This window comes from Alosa sapidissima, chromosome 19 (assembly GCF_018492685.1).
Source record: "Alosa sapidissima isolate fAloSap1 chromosome 19, fAloSap1.pri, whole genome shotgun sequence".
Lineage (NCBI taxonomy): Eukaryota > Metazoa > Chordata > Actinopteri > Clupeiformes > Clupeidae > Alosa > Alosa sapidissima.
The window spans coordinates 19276231-19295489 of NC_055975.1; the positions used below are offsets into that span (position 1 = coordinate 19276231).

At 44.8% G+C, this 19259-nt stretch overlaps 1 protein-coding gene across 5 annotated transcripts in view; it reads left to right on the forward strand.

The window, feature by feature from the left end:
- Positions 1-5418: 5418 nt before the first annotated feature.
- actn1 (actinin, alpha 1) overlaps positions 5419-19259 on the forward strand; it is a 43355-nt gene continuing 29514 nt past the window's right edge. For 2 of the 5 annotated variants that reach the window (XM_042071852.1, XM_042071850.1), the window contains exon 1: positions 5420-5815. In XM_042071852.1, the coding sequence (XP_041927786.1) occupies positions 5714-5815 (102 nt within the window). In that variant the 5' untranslated portion in view covers positions 5420-5713. Of the gene's footprint in view, positions 5816-19259 lie in introns of all 5 variants that reach the window. The other 3 variants (XM_042071848.1, XM_042071849.1, XM_042071851.1) reach the window with 2 other exon arrangements.

A 19259-nucleotide genomic window follows, 5' to 3' on the forward strand; every position in this document is an offset into this window, starting at 1 on the left:
ACCAGCTCTTTGGTTGAAGTGATCCACAAAACCAACCTCCTTAAGGCTTCCTTAGTATTACACTAGGGCCTGTCAGAAAGGGTGATCTGTGCGAAGAGGGCCTGGAGGTATGCATTTTGCCTGAGAACGGGTGGGTTTCTGCAGCATCACTCACTGACTTGGGCAGAAAGTGTTGTCTGACACAAGTCAGCTTTACTGTCCTGTCCCACGCAGATGTTCACACCCTGACAGATCACAGCAACAACCTGCTTCTACAGGAGCCAGAGGAAACCATATAAGGAATCATCTCTCTCTCTCTCTCTCTCTCTCTCTCTCTCTCTCTCTCTCTCTCTCTCTCTCTCTCTCTCTCTCTCTCTCTCTCTCTCTCTCTCTCTCTCGTTGCCTTACTCTCACTCTCCATCCCATTTTTCCCTGACTGATAAGGAAACCACACCCTCTCCGACCTGAGTATGTATTTGTGGAATGTTTGCACAAACGGAATGATTGACAGCTGAAACGATATGATGTCATTGTCTCCTTTATTTATTTCTGACTACTGCTGTCATTCTCTCCATTCTTGCGTCAGCAGGAAATGATGTCATCATCATCTCATCCTAGTGCCACAGATGCCAGAATGGAGAGTTCTGGGAGGTATGCTGGCAACAGTTGTCCTTAAGTGGCCTTTCTCACCACCCAAGGAGGAAGTGGTACAGGTCTACTTTTAGGGTTGGATGGGCATCGTTGTTCATAGTTATTGTGGCAGACATCCGGACCTAATCTATCTCCCGCTCCCTGTCCACGCATCAGCGGTCTTTACCCGCAGCGTGACCTGGGACATGAAGCATGCAGCCATGGTCACTTATCTGCAGGAAATGAACGCCCTCTCATTTAGCCATCCACGTTCAGTGCGGCAGCAGCGAGGGCCATTGAGGATTTTTCTTTTTTTAAACATGTTCACACATTCATCAAAACCTTGTCAACACATGTTCCACTTACAGCCCCACCTCCACCCAACCTCAATATTACAGCCAGAACTTGAACTGAGAAAGTAGATTACACAATATCCTCCACTTTCCCACCTCCTGCCTAAAACCTATTTTGAAATATTCCCACGTGTGTCGGAGCCTCCCAGTTTCAGTGTCTCTCCCCTCTCTGACCTGCTCTGAACAGGAGCAGAGCTGGTGTCCCGCTGGGTGAGGAGGATTTTCCCATCCACCCCGACTCTAATCCCTTACAAGGTCTTGAGAGTGCAGCGGGCAGAGGAGAGGCGGCTATAGCCTTAAGTCTGCGCTCGAACATGGCCGGAATGCTCTGGGACACAGCCAGAGACCCGTCAGACACAATTACAGCAGGCCGGGCCCGACCCAAGCCCTCGGCAGCACTACGGACTCCTGGTCTTGCGGCCGCGATCACTGTTGGTCCCAGAGGGCCATGATGTCTGATGGTTTTAGTATCGCAGGCCTCAGCCAGTTCAGTTGGGCTCTGAGGCACTGATTGGCTCTAAAGAGACAGCGCTGTATGTGTGTGTTTGTTTTATGATGACATAGCGTTCTGTAACCAATTAGGAATAGGCCGATTAAAATTATTGAAATGGCTTGCTCATTTCCCACATTCTTGTGAGACAAATCTTGCGTTGCCTTCCATATTCTCAACACATGTAATTTATTACCATTCTATCTCATGCTTTAGGGAACATTTCCAGCAATGGGACATGCTACTGGTTTGGACCCAAAACACTTCACCAGGCATTGACCGTCATAGCATCCAGACCTATTGCATGAAGATTATTCTGTAGATTGGAAAAGATAGGAACCTGTCAGAACATCCCAGCACAGTTGTCTGGTTATTGTGAAAGAGAGGAGTATTTCAGATGATTGGCAGAGTCTAGGACAAAGACACTTCCAGCTGGATATATTTTTAATACCTAAGACTAAATCACCTATAGTTTTCTGAGCCACTCAGAAAGGCTACACTATAAAATCATAATCTTTGCAGTTATAGTGTGTGAATTTAAGTTGTTATGTTATATAGGATGTTATGGACCCTTTCAAGAGAGTTCCATTATCAGCATCATAGTTGGCCCCACAAGACTTCCGTTTTAACATTCCATATGTTATCTTAATGCAGAGGAAGTAGATTGGGGCCCAAATAGAATGTTCAAGCATTGTTTTTGTTTACCTTGTTGAAAGGGTCTATATATGATTGTGCTAGGATGGAACTTTCTTTCCTTCATTTTACTTGCCAAATGTTTTAAATTATACATTGATAAAAAAATAAAAACGCAAAGAATTACTGATAGCACCTGCACAAATACAAACAAAAGAGTTGTTTGACAACTGATGGGAAATGTGGTATGAGTCCTCAAAAATGCTCTCACAAAAGTAATCTGAATTCTAAGAGGATTTCATTTTTCAAGCACCAATTGATTCTGCTTTGTGTTCTCGTGAGTGCTTATGAGATAGTGGAACTGAAAGAGCGGGAGAGAAATGGTGAGCTCTCTTCACAAATATGTGAACCTGTTTCTTGTTCTGCAGGCTGAGTATGCGCTTGCCCATGTGTGCCTCTGTGTCAGTGATATTTTTTCCCAGCCTGCTTGCATGAGCCTGCTGTTCACTGACTGGCTCTGTTTTATGTTGAGAGAGGGGAAAGAGTTCAGTGTCACCAAATAGAATGAAATAAATGCATAAGTGCAACTTTTATGATCGGCTCGAACTTTTATATTCCCTCCAGAGACTTGCTACATCTGTTTTCACTGAGTTAATTCAGTCTGCTTAAAGAAAATCTCTCTCTCCGAGTCAAAACAGCTTCATTATGAAATGAAATGTCCTACATCATGTATGCATGATATGGCTCTGTGATCCCTGGTTTCCCACAAATAACTATAAACTATCCTGAGAGGCTGAGAGTCTCCCTAGACAACCCTAGTCAATCAGAGCCCATACTGGCTATAAACAATCCAGAAAACATTTGAAGACAACTGAGGACTGTACTACAAGTGAAGTTACTGGCTTATCGAGGTAATGTTAGGAGTAATCACTGATCTTTACGAGAACAGAGTATCTATGATCTCAAAAATGAAATGTGACCAATGTGACCGACATGAGATCAGTGGTTACTTCTGAAATTACCTGGATAAGCCATTAACCTCAAAGCCCTGCCCTCTGGATTAGCAGAACAGGGCTGGAAAGTGCCAAGGCATGGTGGCAAGCCCCAGATGGTTTGACAGTTGTGCATCATCACACTCAATCATATGATATGCCAGTCAAGTACTATCACCTACAAATACACACATCCACTCCAACTTGTTTGAATGTTTCACAAAAGTGTCTGTGCCATTTCAAGATTCAGTAATGTCACCACAATGCAAACTCCTCTTCACACAGCTGCTCTTCCCCACATGTTTATGCAATATTGGATCATGACGTTATGGGTAGATAGAGGACTCATCATTTGTCTCAAGAAAATGGGAACATAAGAGGCTGTCCAGACAGGACAAGACAGAGAACAGATGTTAACAGCCGCACAGAAAAAGGCCTAGGCAGCTACAGGCAGGCACCCCTATTGTAACATATAATTTACAGAATAATATAGAGGCAATTTTATATTATATGCTGCAAGAACATTTCAGTTACTATACTGTTCCATTTTGGTGACAGAAAGATGAATGTACCTCATGGGGCTCCTCATTTTGAAAATGTCTAGGGTTAATGGTGGCTTTTATCCCAATACATGCCAGCGTTTTAAGATCGCACTAGATTTACAGTCACTAGATTCGGTGACAGACAAATAAAATGGAAAACACAAGTGGGAACTCGAACTTTTGTTTGATGTTTAATGTTTACCCCAATGTCTCCAGTCGTCTGTAATCTCTTAACCGTGAGTATCACCAAGGAAAATAGTCGGCTTGCTTGGTATGCAATTTGGCGGCTTTGGCACAATTATCAACCCCTCTGCGCTTAGTCATCGCCTGCTCTGCTGAGAAGTAGAGAAGGGAGGGAATAAAGGAACTCCGCTTCCCCAAAGCAGGGAATACTGAATGAGCTGGCGGTCTGTACTCCTCCGTGACATCACTACTTTCTCAAACACTCGACGCTTGGAAGTTTGTCCATATAAGGAAGAGAGCTCCTGTTTCATCTATCAACTCTGTACGGGAGTCGAGGGTCTGCCCTCGCTATGCGCCTCTTCCCCGGGGCCGCACTATAGCCTGTACGGCCCGCCTGGACAGTTTTACCATACAAGGCAGAGGCAGTCGGTAGCCTACTAAGTCGCTATAGCTGCTTACATGACAGCGCGGATTCCGACAGAGCATCGCTTCGGTGACTGCACCGGGAGAGTTCTTCAGTAGCGCAAATGAGGAACCAGGGGTACAGTTGTGGATCTGACTTTAGAACGGCAAACGAATAACGTTTCCTGGACCTGCGCAACCTACTACAACCTAATTAAAATGCCTCATCACAGAAAGATGGAAAGAACCGTTGACACGATGGAAAGATCATAGACTTCCATCTGGAATGTAGCATAGATAGTCTTCTGTCTGTATGGGAAGCGCACAATATTCCTATATCAATATTCCTTTGACTGGTAGATAATGTACAGTAGACTTCTCTTCATGGTGTTTCCCTGTAAATCAAAAATGTATCCAGAACAGTACACTACCATACAATGATGCAATAAATGATCAAAATAGATTTAGAAGTACAGGACAGAACATTACAGGCAAGTTAAATAAAAGATGAATACACACACCATGACCACAGGCTTGTACTTAGTCTATCAATCACTGACCGTTAACCGCTCCGCCTGGATCCAAGGAATCAAGTGCCAGTGTAATGCCTAAAAGTGTTTATCGAAACGGTTCAGGGACATTTTTAAATCATTTCAAATATACAAGGCTATTCTGTGCGCAACACCAGGCTACTTTTCAACTTTAAGTAACGTATACATGCATTGTTAATGCCGGTCAGCTGTACCATTTTGGGGAGAAATGTTGAAATTCATTCCGTCATTGCGGTGGCCTTGGGCGTTCCCGACTAGGGTGTTTCATTTTAGGATTAGGCTACTGACACCATGATCAAAAAGGCTAAAGGGTGTGGTCCCAGGTGGGTCTGCTCAGAAGCCCGCTACACATTCGGGTCTGATGTTAAAAGTGCCATGATGCGCACTGCGTATTCACGTGAGGGATTTGAGAGAAATATAGTCTCAGGGCGAACTATTAGGCCAAAGATGCAAATTACGCACTGAGTCAAACAGCGAGATACTTTTAGCTCAGTCAAATTACCTATCCATGAGACGAGCAACCAAGCCTATGCAGTCAACCTACACTAAATCCTAAAACTGACGTCTGAATTAGCCAATAAGCAAAGGTTCTTTAGGAATGGGAGGGATTTAGGCATTACTACAGCAACCAATGAAGTTACAACCTCCGTCATTGGTTTATTCTTTCTACATAGCAAAGTTTCGGCTTTTGTCGGCAGTGGACAAGGTCCTGCCTACTCGCCACTCTGTAGCACGGCTGTAAAAAAGGAAGGCCACGAAAGAAAAGGAGGCTAGGACACGGGGCAAAAGTACCGAGAGCGAGTGAGGCAGGGAGAGAGAGTCAGTGAGCAGTACAGTGACAGCCAAGGGGACCGATAATTTCGTCCACAGCGTCTTGAGTGAGTGGAAGAGGCATAGCACTGCAACATCTCAGCCGCCGAAGAACGGGGAAAACCATTAGGAACTAGCGCTTTCAAAAATGGATCATTATGACGCCGATGAAAATAATTACATGGCACCAGAAGACGACTGGGATCGCGATCTCCTTCTGGATCCTGCATGGGAGAAACAGCAGCGGAAGGTATGAAGAATGTAGGCAATCATCCCGCTAACGGAAAGAAAAAGGTGTTCGTAGGGGAGGGAGGGGGTATCTCTGAATATTGCAACGGGAGTGATGAGTGCGTGAGTATCTATCAGTCATGTCCATACTTTGAAACTGAAACGTGAGTCTGATGGAAACAATGGTACGCGCATCGTCTGACTGGTGGTTTTAGTAGGCTATCCTAGTGAGATAGATACATCGTGGCACACTATCGTCCTAAGAGTGTTTGTTGAAAAAATCGTCAGGTTTTCTCAAAAGCATTTGACATGAGGGTAACTTTAATTAGGTAAAAAAAAATCTTAATATTTGAAAAGATGAGGAAATGTAGGCCCACGCCTAAAGAAAAGTATGCCTATCTTAATTGTAGCCTACCATACATCTAACCGTTTTACGCTTCTGCGGGCATTTTTGAACAACAGTCTATGCGTAAAAATCTCATTCAAGTGGTGTATGCAGAGTCCCGCCCCTCTGTGCAATTCAAACGTATCGCTGGGATCATCCGCCCACCTTTCCCGTGCAACAGATGTCAGTGACGTCCGCTGCTTGTTATTGCAAACTGCGGAGATGCTCGGGTAGGAAGAGCCGAGCAGTTTGCAGTTTGCTGCTGCGGTTTAGGAACGATTGTCGTAGTTGTCTTGTTAATTAACAACCAGAAATTGCTCGAGGAGGGATTCATTTATCAGTTTCTAGCCTCTGTATGAACATGGATTTCATTGAAACCAAACCCAATCAAATATGTTGCCATAAACTTTTGTTCTTGGCTACTTGCTTGCCAGTCTATTCAAGAATGACTATAGCCTGCATGAGACAACCAGCTAAGTGTCAATAATGTAAATACCTGATTGCATTATGGTTACCTGATTTGGAACTTCAATTGAATGAATCAATAGATTAAGTCTACCAGTATAATAAGACAAAAACATGTAAAATCTCAAAAATATAGACTAACTTTGATGCTTCTGAGAGAAATTATGAAGTCTGGCAGTCAAACAGGGCATCCCATAACATATAGGCCTAAAGAAACGAATGAAAATGTAGTAACATTGCTGCCCGGACATACTTTCTCATACTACTCTGTCTCAGCCCACTCTGCTTTAAAAAAAGGAAAAGTAAAGGGGGAGAAGAAAAAACGTTTTGGAATCCGTGCGAGTGCTGTGGTTTGGGCTGGGCTTGCATGGGAACGAGCTTGCCCAAAAATGGTAATAATCGGCCCCTCTCGCTGCCTGTTGGAAAACTTTCCCCCCGGTTTCTTCTTTCTTTTATCCCCCCCCCCCCCCCCTTGCCGTCGAAAGATTTGGCCTCTAGTTTCCCAAATTATGTCATCAACAGACAGCTACCGGGGAAAGTGAAAAAAGACCCGCCACAATCAGGTATGTGGAGACGGATCAGGAGGAAACCATTACAGGAGCGACGTTACCGCTATAGTAAGAGGTGCAGTGTGTGTATTCGTGGAATGCACCGGTCATTGGGCTATAGCCTACACCGGTCACATTCACATTACTTCCAGACGTCCTCGTACGTTATTCCCTTATCGTGAGGAAACATATGCTTTCACCGTCATTGGAGCTACTGTGAACAAGAAAAGTCCAGTAGAGATGGAATCTCTCTCCATCTCTCTTTTTCACTCTCCCTCACACACACTCACTCACATAGACGCACACGCAGGCACACATCAGAGTTCAGTTTGTCGGCCGTTGCTAGTGGTATCAGGAAAAACAACTTCCGACCTTGGCAAGACTACAACTGTACGTGCTCCGCGTCTGTAATAGCGATAAACACACACTGTCACACTCTATAGTCTTATTATCCTGTAGGTGTGCTGTCTAGAACCACCGCCTCTGGGCTGCGTTAGCTCCTGATTTGATGCTTATCAGGATAAATGAAAAAGCAGACACACCATAGGGAGAGGACAAGGGCTCAAACAATGACTGAGTTTGGGCAGGGGGCTGTAATTAGGCAATATTGTGTGGCATGTGTGTGCAGACACACGCTGAGCATAGATAAATAGATTATTGTTCACAGCCCCGACTGGACAGATAGGTCAATTATGGGATGGCAGTGGTCTAGTGTTTGTGTGTGTGTGTGTGTGTGTGTGTAAAGGCCAGATATCTGGCAGGGATAATATCTGTCTAGGCTGCCCTCTCCCCACACACACGGAGGGGGGGTGGGGGGGGTAGTGTCACACTTCCAGCACATCTGACTGTGGCAAGCATCAGTCATGCACGACTCATTCCTGAGTCCTCATTAAAAATCTTGACCCTCACGCTGGTCATGCCATGCAGCGGCTGCCCATCCCATCACACCAGCCAGACCCTGAGTCCAACTAGGGCTGTAACCAATTATTTTGTTATAGTCAATTAAACTGTTGATCATTTTGTCGATTAATCAATTAGTTGTTTCTTTATCGATAAAATGACAAATGGTGAAAAAAGATTGTCAGTGTTTCCCAAAGTCCAAGATTATGTCCTCAAATGCCTTGTTTTGTCCACACACTAGAATATTTATTTTGAAAATAAATATGAAATAAATAAATATGAAAATATTAACATTTTGGAAGCAGCAATGAGAGAATTTTGAGGCATTTTCCTTAAAAATCAGCAAACCTATTAACCAATTACCGAAATAGTTGCCAATTAACTTAATAGTTGACAACCAATCGATTAATTGCTACAGCCCTAGATCCAACATTCCCTCTACCCTAACCATTGTTTGACACCACTCCAGACAGTATCCAAAATTTCCTACCCCAACCATTTTTTGGCACCACACTGGCAGCAAGTATCCGAAATTTCCTACCCCAGACATTTTTGGCACACCATCAGCCAGTCATCAGCTTTGTAGGCAGGGCTGGATTTTTCCTCAACCCTCAACGGCTAATGAACTGGCTTTCTCTAATAAACGCTTGGGAATTGGGAGGGCTTGGAACGCTTGTGAACTTCCAGGACCCCGTTCCCAGATTCCAGATTCATACCTCCCTGCATTCCAGGGTTAATGTTATATGTTTTAGAGGCGGATGAGATTTGATGTGGCTTGCTGTGCGCTGGCGGGATGTTGCTGAGAACGGCGTCTCTTGGTGTGTGTGTGTGTGTGTGTGTGAGCGTGTGTGTGTTTGAGCGTGTCTGAACTCGACTGAGCTGCTGGAGAAAGCTGAGTCTTATCTGCACATCTGTGGAATCCAGAGTGTTTTGGTGGTCCTGTAAACTTCTTTTGCTTTTTTGCTGCTGAAGGCCATTTGTTTGTGTGGATTGAAATGTAACACTTGTGTGTGTGTGTGTGTTGTTTGTCTGGCTGGTGTGTCTGTATTTTTTGTCTGGATCTGTTTGCTTTTTAAGACTGGTATGTGTGTGTGTGTGTGTGTGTGTTTGTGTGTGTTTCTCTGTGAGAGTTGGTTCATGCATGTATGTTTTGATAATGGTGGTGCCTGTATCTACTTGCTCTTGAGTGTGAATATGCAAAGAGTGTATGGACTAATAGGACTTTGGATGGTAGTGGTTTACCTGGACCCACTGCAGTGACAGTACCTTCAGGTATCAGGACACATTATAGGATTACAGGAAACTACTTTTTCATTTTTCTTCTGTCACACAATCACACAATCTATGAATCCTTGAGCCTGAGACTCTGAGCCATTCATCCCTACCTCCTCTCTCTCTCTCTCTCTCTCTCTCTCTCTCTCTCTCTCTCTCTCTCATACACACACACACACACACACACACACACACACACATGGTCAGTCTCAGCTTCCATGTTTGTCAGTACTCTGGAGCTGCAGGGGTGAGTTCTGCAGGTGCCTGTGCTGCTTGTTGACATCTCCAGCCAGCCATCTGTATCCATATAAGGGCATGAGCTCTACCTCAGTCCCACCTACCGACTCCACCCACCCCTTCCTGTCCTCCTCCTCACCATGGTTTACCAATCTGTTCCACCCAAATACCCCCTCCCATACACACACACAAACACACACACACACACACAATTAAACACAATGACCCAGCCTCACAGTAGCAACAGAGTCAGGCCCTCTGAGTAGTCATGAGGCTAGACAGTATTTCACTTCCTAGCACTCTAGTTTTGAGTTCACCATTATTTCTGCTTTTCATAAGTCAATGGCCTGGTTAAACCCACAAACACACCAATACACTGACCTGAGGATGAAACTTGTGTTTGATGAAGTGAAAAAAGTTCAGTGGAAAATGACTGCTGATAAAGTAAGACACTTCTCGTTACTGTGAGAAAGGTACTTTCTGGACCCTTCTATGATGGTTATGGTAGATCTATCTCTATCAGATATCTATCTCTGGGAGTTCATCTTAACCAAGTCACACGCTCCGACGTGAGGGCCTGATACATCCATATGGGTGTCAGGTAAGGGTAGAGAAGTATGCTTACACACACATGCACACACAGAGAGGAAACTCTGTCCACCTCTAATGAATCAATCATCGTGTATGCCTCCATCTGTTGCTGAGTAATCATTACTCTCTGGGTGTGGTGTCTGCTGTGTGTGTGAGTGTGTGTGTTAATACCATTGTGCAAAGTACAGAACGTTGAAACTACAATACAAAACTCTGTTCCTCCTTCCAAGAAACACATCCACGCTCACTCTGACAAAACAGCTTTTATGTGGAGGGTCTGCCAGGTCATATTACTGTCAGCTGTGTGTGTGTGTGAGAGAGAGAGAGAGTGTGTGTGTGTGCGTCAGCTGAGAGATGGCCATCTCAGGAGAATGCCTGCTGTCATCGGATTCCACTCATCAGTCCCATCATGCTCTTGAGCTGGACGGGCTGCACACTCTTAACAACAGGGTACACACACACACACACACACACACACACACACACACACACACACACACACACACACACATAAACACACACACAAACAGGCCAATCACGAGTGACAAAGCCAGGAATTCCTCATACATTGTGTTTTGGTCACTCTCTGTTTGTGTCCTTTCACTTCCATTTCTGCCTCATCATATTTACCCCCTCAGCTCTCTCATCTCTCAGCTAGTTCTCCGATGCCTGGGCTGTCCCGCACCATGGCCTCCCCCACTTTTAGTTCCCATGTCCCTTTGATCTTAATCATTTTCACATTAGCCGACCCCCCCCCCCCCCCTTCTTCTTAGCCAATAATTATATAGTCCAGACACACACACACCCTTCTTAAAACAGGCCCCAGGTCAGCTGTGATCAAACCCAGCCGTATTGGTTCTTCCCATTCCAGTCCCAGTCTTATTATTAGTAATGGTGGTAGACATGCTGGTTCCTCCTTCTGTAGTTCCCCATGTGTGTGTAGCTTTAGCCTGTGACCTAACCTCAGTTGCTGATGACATGGGAAGTGGCTTTGCATCACTGAGCTTAGTCATATGCTAGTATGTGGTAATAGATGATGGACTTACAGCAATGGGTGTGAGAGGAAATGGCAACGTTTAGAAACTTTTTGAATGTGTGGTTGTATCATGTGAAAGAATCACTTGAGAACCAATTGAGTGTGTGTGTGTGTGTGTGTGTGTACAGGGCTCCAGACTGCGACCAAATGGTCGCATTTTGAGACCAAAATTTGAGAGTGTGCAACTGAATTTTACATCCAGTCGCACATGTGCGACCAGTAAATTTGCCTCTTTTTTTACACGTTTTTTTACACAGAATTTGTGGCAGGCCAATGACTGCGAGAAGGATAGGGAATGGTGACTGTAAGTGGCTAATGTGTGGAGGGGGAGGGTCCTAGAGATAATCGAGCGAGCATAAATGTCTGTGGGAAGGTACAGAGACGAACTCCGAATGTTGCAGTCGCTACCCCAGAACTGCAGGGAACACAAAGTTTGCCGACAGTACAGGCACTTCGCAGTTTAAACACAAAATTTAGCTAGAAATGCGGAGAATGCAATGCAATCAGTATTTTGGCCATGTGGAGGCACGCGGTGAATGGCTGCAAACTGAGGCGAGCCGGGCGATAACGAAGGCAGCCAATGAGGGCCCGAAGGTAATTATAAAGCAATTTACAAAAGATTCACTGAACAAAAATGCTGATGTGGTACATGAAAATTTAGCTAAAAATGTGGACAATGCAATGCAATCAAGCATTTTGGGCGATATCGACGCACGAGCCGGCAGCAGAGCAAGTGATCGGCAGGCTACCCGAGAGAGCGAGAGAGAGACTTTAACTTTTAACAACGGACGAAGGTGCAACGAAGTGCGCAGAACGTGTGCATTTACATAACAATATTTAATACATTTTCCCATGAAACACCCCGAACCCCCTCTAACTTTTGGGCTTAAAAAAAGCCCAAAATGTCTGACCTGGCTGTCGCAAATTCACCAAGCTCCCAATCTCATTCCACAAGCCTCTCGTGGCTATAGACGGTATTGTTACATGTAGGATTCATGTCAATTCATACTGGCTGAACATTTAAAAACATGTTAAATTATATATATTTTGATATATAAGTCGCACCTGACTATAAGTCTTAGGACCAGCCAAACCATGAAAAAAACGTGCGACCTATAGTCCGGAAAATACGGTATTAGAAATACAGTGAAAATTAGTAGAAATTAGTAGTGTGAATATTTGGTTAGCATGTTGATTTACGGTGTGCGCCCCTACATTTTCTGGTTGCGCCCCTAAAATGTTCAGTTGGGGGCCACTGTGCTCCTAGTGAAAAGAGTTCGTCTGGAGCCCTGGTGTATGTGTTGTGGAGTTATTCGTCATTTTGCCTTATATGTTATTGGGAAGTCTGTCCGGTTTAAATCCAGAGAGAAAGAGAAAGAGAATGTGTTTTTGTCTGTGTGTGTGTGTGTGTGTGTGTGTGTGTATGTGTGTGTATTTATGAGTATGGGTTGTAGAGGCTCTGTCTCAGTTCAGCTTTCTGACCTCTGTCACGCTGCTCTACCCCTGCCTCATTTGGCTGAGTGATGGGGTCACACACACACACACATGCACACACACTTTCTTTTCCCCTTCCTCAGAGGCGCACACACACACTTTCTCTCTCTCTCACACCCATACATAAACACACTCACACACACATACTTGAAGAGTAGGTTTCATGAGAAAGGTGGAATGATAGCTGCTGATCTCTCTCCTCTCATTCTTGTTCTCCCTCCTCACCCTCTCTCTTCATCCCTCATTCCATCCTCTTTTCTCTTGCTCCTTCTGCCACTCCTCCTCCACCAGAAACCTGATCCCATGTAAACACACTCATTTGTGAAAGGATCTTGTTAACTAACTAGGGTCTCAGTGTTGTTTATCTATTTAAATGGGATACTGCTGCTAAAGAGGTCTCTGTGCGTGTGTGCGTGTGTGCATGTGTGTGTGTGTTGTGTGTGCGTTGTGTGTCCGTTGTGTGTGTGTGTGTGTGTGTGTGTGTGTGTGTGTGTGTGTGCACGCGCATGTGTGTGTGTGTCTGAATGAGAGACATATGGAGCGCGAGTTAGGTGCCAGTCTCTAGGGAAAGGTTCAGGTCGGACTTGTTTTCTAGCCCCCCCCCCCCCCCCCCCCCCCCTTTCCTACACCCCACCCCCACCCCTATTGTTTTTGTCCAGGGCTGGAAAGATGATGCTGGTGTCTGTCTCACACATTATACTTGCACACAAGCATGCATAAGCACACATTCTTACACTGAAACTTAGAATGTTTGTTGCTGAGTGAGTGGGGTTTCTTGAGAATTCAAGGAGACAGGACTTAATTTGTGAGCAGTAGCATTGAAATAAGGTCATATGCACCCAATTCCCTAAAGCTGGGATTCTCTAATTATGACATTATTATCACAAGGACAAGCAGTAAACATTCTAGAAAGTTCTTAGTAGAAGGGTAAGATAAGTTATTCAGCCTCTGACCAGAGCTGAGAGAATTTGCTGAGGCATTATTTTTGCACTCTTTTAACCAAGCTGTGTGGTGTCTGTCTCAGCCCACCCCCCCCCCCCCCCTTCTGTACCCTCTCTTCATCTGCTCTCTCTCTCTCTTCCTCCTCTCTTCTCTGTCTTCCTCCTCTCTTTCTCCCCTCTTCTGTCTCTTTCTATGCACTCTTTTCCTTCCTGCTTCACTCTACTTTTTTCCCTCTGTCTTCCTCTGTCTCCTCTCTTAGCTTCCTTCCATCCCCTCTTCTTTGCTCTCCTCTCCTCTTGACTGTGTTTTCTGCTTTTCCTCTCCTCCACTCTCCTCTCTGTATCCCCCTCTCTGTCTTGTCGTTCAGCAGATGTCTGAGGCTTTTACTCACTCACTCCTGCGGAATTCCTCACCGGCACACCCCACCACTCACACACACCTCAATGTCTCACCTACCCGAGAAAAAGCGGGCTCACACAAACTCATACACACACACACACACACACACACACACACACACACACACACACACACACACACACACAAGCCCCCACATGACAACTTATGCTGATTCAGGTAAATCAAGTATTTGCTGAGAGTAGCTGCACACACACACACACATACAGACACACACAGACAGACAGACCCATACAGTCCACAGACACACACATATGTGTAAACACACATCTCCACAGGACATATATATGTGATGTGTGTGTGTCTCATACCTGTTCTTCTGTGTGTTATTCCTTTTGAATGTGTGAGGTTCTGTGTGAGTCAGTAACTGATGTCTGATGTGAGTGTGAGTGTATGTGTAAGTGTTTCTTTCTGGTTGGCCGACTCTGTGATGCTTGATGTTGTGTGGCGTTTTGGAATGTACGACGTTCCGGCCTCCTCACTCCCCATTGCCATGGTAATTGCAGCAAACAATCCGGAAAAAGACTGAAAGATGTTCCAGACCTCAGACCTACAGGCAGACAGATTTTCCCCCAGAATCCTCCAGTGCCTTTCCTCTTTTATCGACTTAACACTTTCTTAAGAGTTACAACTGCCCAACCATGTCCCTAGTGAGCAATGTGTGTGTGTGTGATAGAGAATGGTATGTGTGTGTGTGTGTGCTTGCTGTTTTCTTCCTTATAAAGCAATTTTTCGCTCTCCTTCTCTCACTCTGAAATATGAGTAAGGAATGTGTTGTTTGAGAAGTCAAATATATTCAATTACTGTCCTCTTATCTGAACGTAGCCTGGAAATGCTCAGGCATTTAATGCAAATGGTCACCACATATGCACACACAGAACACTGTAGGCTATGGCCTGCAGGGTATTTAGTATTTAGTGAGGCTAAACCTCTATTACATTTGTAAATGGAGAGGCTGTGCCGTGTGTGTGTGTGTGTGTGTGTGTGTGTGTGTGTGTGTGTCTGTGTGTGTTTATGTAGATGGTCAGGGCTAAGGGTCACTTCCTGTAAAAAGAGTTAGAAGGAAAGGGTATGTGTGTTTGTGTGTGTACTGCTAGTCTGTCTCCACCAACAGATGTGAGAATTGACTCAACATCAGTGTGAGTGAAGAGTGTTTGTTGTGCTACGTGATTGTTCTGTGTCTTAAGGTGTCTGTGTGTGTGTGTGTGTGTACAAGGATTTGGTCACTCGTGCAAACACTTTTAACACTAGATACGACAGGTAGCCTATGATTGATTTGCAGCCCAACCCAATAGAAATGTATCAAATATCACTTTGTTGTGTTGGTGTGTGTGTGTCTGTGTGTCTGTGTGTGTGTGTGTGTGTGTGTGTGTGTGTGTGTGTGTGTGTTTTAGGGTATTATATGCTTTCTATACACCCCAGGTGTCTCCATGGCTACCTGGTTTGATAACAGCAGGTAGACTGGACTGCAGAACCGTGGGTGGAGACAGGTTAGCAGGTTAGAGAGATATTTGATAGAGAGACAGACACAAACACACACCACCCACACACACCCACACGCATACACACACACACACACACACACACACCCACACACACCCACACGCATACACACACACACACACACACACACACACACACACACACACACACACATACACACACACACACATACACACACACATACACACACACACACACACACCTACACACACAGATAAATGAAAAGACAAACAAAACGGACCCACGTGAGGAGACAGAGACAGATGAGATGGATGGAGGGGTATAAATAGACGTGCAGGCCAACAGACAGACTGAAAGATACAGATTGACTCTCAGATGGGCCAGTTATCAGATGAGGCCGACTGACTGACGTACTGACTGACTTGACTGCCTGCATGCCTGACCAATACACACAGGTTGTCGAACAGGAAAAGGCCCTGCACCCTCAGCTGCAGCTAAACAAACACAAAGTGTGGTCACCTGGCCTCTGACCACATGGCTAACAGTAGGAGAGGAAGCAGAGCACCACTCATAAGTCCTCTCTGTAGAAAGTGGAAGTGCCAGCACAATATTCGGCCACACCTGGACAAACTGTTACATGTTTGCCGTTGGCACACGGGTAGCCCAACTTTCCATTTCAAGCCATTATCTTCAAGCATGGTTTGAAAGTTGGCATGTTTGAAACTGTAGATAAAATGCTGTAGATTTAGCCACAGTCTGCACAAACTAACCGTAAGTGTTCTGACACAAGCTGTGTGGGTGTGTGTGTGTGTGCATGTGTGTGTGTTGTCCACACTTAGGGCCTGTCCACACGGAGACGCTTTTTAGGTTAAACGCAGAGGTTTTGCTTCGTCTTGGCCGAGCGTCCAAACGAATCCTGTAAACGCACTGCCGAAACCGCACTTTTCTGAAACCTGGTCCCAGAGTGGAAAATCTGAAACCGTAGCCCGTTTGAATTCGTTTAGACAGCGAAACCGCACATCCTGCTTGCGTATCGATGATGTCATCGCCACACCTCAGCTGCCCTGTACTTGCACTTATAGTATTGCCTAACAATACTAGTTTTCATACATGACATTACCTACGATTACACTCCGTAAGATAAATATCACAACTGGTGCTGCGCAGCGCCGATAGCTTATGACTTGGTGGACTGAACACTGTTTTTCCCGGTGTTTTTTTATGTATTCTAGCTACTGTCAGTGATGCGAGAGAACTTAAGTTATTAGGAAAGTGCGGTGTAAGTTTAGGCTACATTAATTTGTGCGTAGTGCCAGTGTCATTCATTTATTTTACATGTCTTACAACATATATACATGCATTCACAGTCGAGTGAAATCAGATATAAGCATACAAAGACGCTTAGAACTCACGTTAAGCCGATGGTAGCACACTGAATGCAAATGCGCAATTTGATGCAGGCAAACGTATTGACTGTTACTAACGAAGGTTTTATAGCAATATTATAAATGTGCCGACAGAATAGCCTAGAACTTGGGTAAGCCTTGCGTTTAGTAGCCTAATTGCGGTGATAGCCAAAACTAATGTGACTCACGGACTATCCTACAACCAAAGAAAGTAAAGGTGATTAGTAGGCCTATCTGCGTTAGCCAAATAAAGGACGGGACTGCACCCTTCACAAACCGTAAAATAAAGTTTATTAGTTTTACAGTTGACTACAGTTGACAGTTCACCATCAGTCCACACAAACAATTTTGGTTTCCTTGCACTAGCCATTTTGTCGTAGCCTATTCTGTCTGTTTGTAAAGCGCAAGTTTTGGTCAATTTCTGTAAAGAAACAGTGCCACCTATAAGCCTGGGGTATGAAGTAACGTGTTGAGTCGTGTTGAGATGGATCCGTTTGGACGCAAATATTCTTGATACGGTTCCAGGGAAGACGGAGGAAAAAAAGATCGGTTTGGTACGTGTGGACTAGGCCTTACTGTGCCATCCTTTCAGAGAGCACCGTTTGGCTAGGTCTCCTGACCTGTCTGGGGGAAAAAAAAGAGTCGAAGTTTAACGCTCATCTGCTGTTTGTGGAACGTTAAACTGGCTTTCGTACGGTAGCACTTCTAAATCCTAATCTCTCTTTTCAGAGGCTGGCTTTGGACAAGGCCTGTAATGAAGGCCTTGTAAGGCTGCACAGATGAAAGATGGGCTTGAAACATTTTGGTTCCTATTTTGGTGAATCTAAAACATGTGGTCTGATGTGCTTGCTTTTAAGTGCACACCCATGTGTGTCCAAGTTCACTTCTGCTAGTTTGATGGCGGAATAAATGATCAGCACCTAGTGCATGGTTCAAAAAGGTTGTACTTATGTTTTTTAAATTAATCTTAAATAAATGAATTCTTAATTTCCCACCAGCACACCCATGGGTGCACAAGTTGATTAGCTATCTAGACAACGTGTACGCCGGACTGGAAGATGACCGCTGTATTGGTCACAAATAAACGTATGGTCATCAGGCATATGGGATAGGGCCCTTCATTTTTTCTCTTCTTAAACAGTCTGTACTTAATGAAATGCCTTCCTCTGGTGCTGAGTGTGCTCTCGTCTCCTCTCCTCTTCCTGTGTCAGGAACAGGCCTACTCTCATGTCATAGTTTCCATATTAATAGGCTCTGGAGTGTCTTCACCCACACTTATTTGGCCCCCTCTTTCTCTCTCTCTCTCTCTCTCTCATTTCTTTTTATTCACTTGTCTCTCTCTCAGGCTATGTCTTCCTGGAGTGTCTTCACCAACATCTTACCTTCTCTTTCTCTCTCTCTCTCTCTCTCTCTCTCTCTTTCTCTCTCTCTCTCTACCACTCTTATTTCTCTTTATTCACCCGTTTCTCTCTCTCAGGCTATGTCTTAATGGAGTGTTTTCACCAACATCTCATCTTCTATTTCTCTCTCTCTTGTTCTCCCTCCTGCTCTCTCTCTCTCTCTCTCTCTTTCTGAGCATCTGTCCATTCATGCTTGTCCTTCAGCACCCACTCCTCCCTCCACATGCTGTGCTCTGCGCTCTCTTTCGCCCCCTCCTTCACTTCCTGTCACTACTCTCTCTCTCCTCTCTCTCTCTGCTTTTCTCTGTCCATCTTAAAGAAAGATGTGTATGAATGAGTGCATGTGTTATGTCTAAGAGGAGAGATAGACACACTGAGGATATGAGGATGTGTGATGTACTTTGTATATATGTACTTGACTGTGTGTGTTGTGTGTGTGTGTGTGTGTGTGTGTGTGTGTGTGTGTGTGTGTGTGTGTGTGTGTGTGTGTGTGTGTGTGTCTCTGTGTGTGTGTGTGTGTGTGTGTGTGTGTGCATGCAGGCATGAGGGTGCATGAGTGTGAATGTGTGAGTGTTTGTGAGTAAGTGTTGATGGATTGAGGGAGATGAGCATATCTCCTGCTGATTAGATGGAGTGTTTATGAGCTCAGTGCTGAAGCATCCTCAGACATGATCAGCACAGAGGAAAGAGAGACAGAGAGAGAGAGAGAGAGACAGACAGAGAGAGAGAGAGATAGAGATTTACATTTCCTCCCTTTCATTCTGTATCTCTCTCTTCCTGTGTCACGTTCACACTCTCTCATTCACAGAGAGTCTCTCTCTGTCACACAACTGTTTGATGACAATCGTGACCAGTAGCTGTTTTTTGTTTTGTTTTGTTTTGTTATGATGACGCCCTGTTTGTCACAAA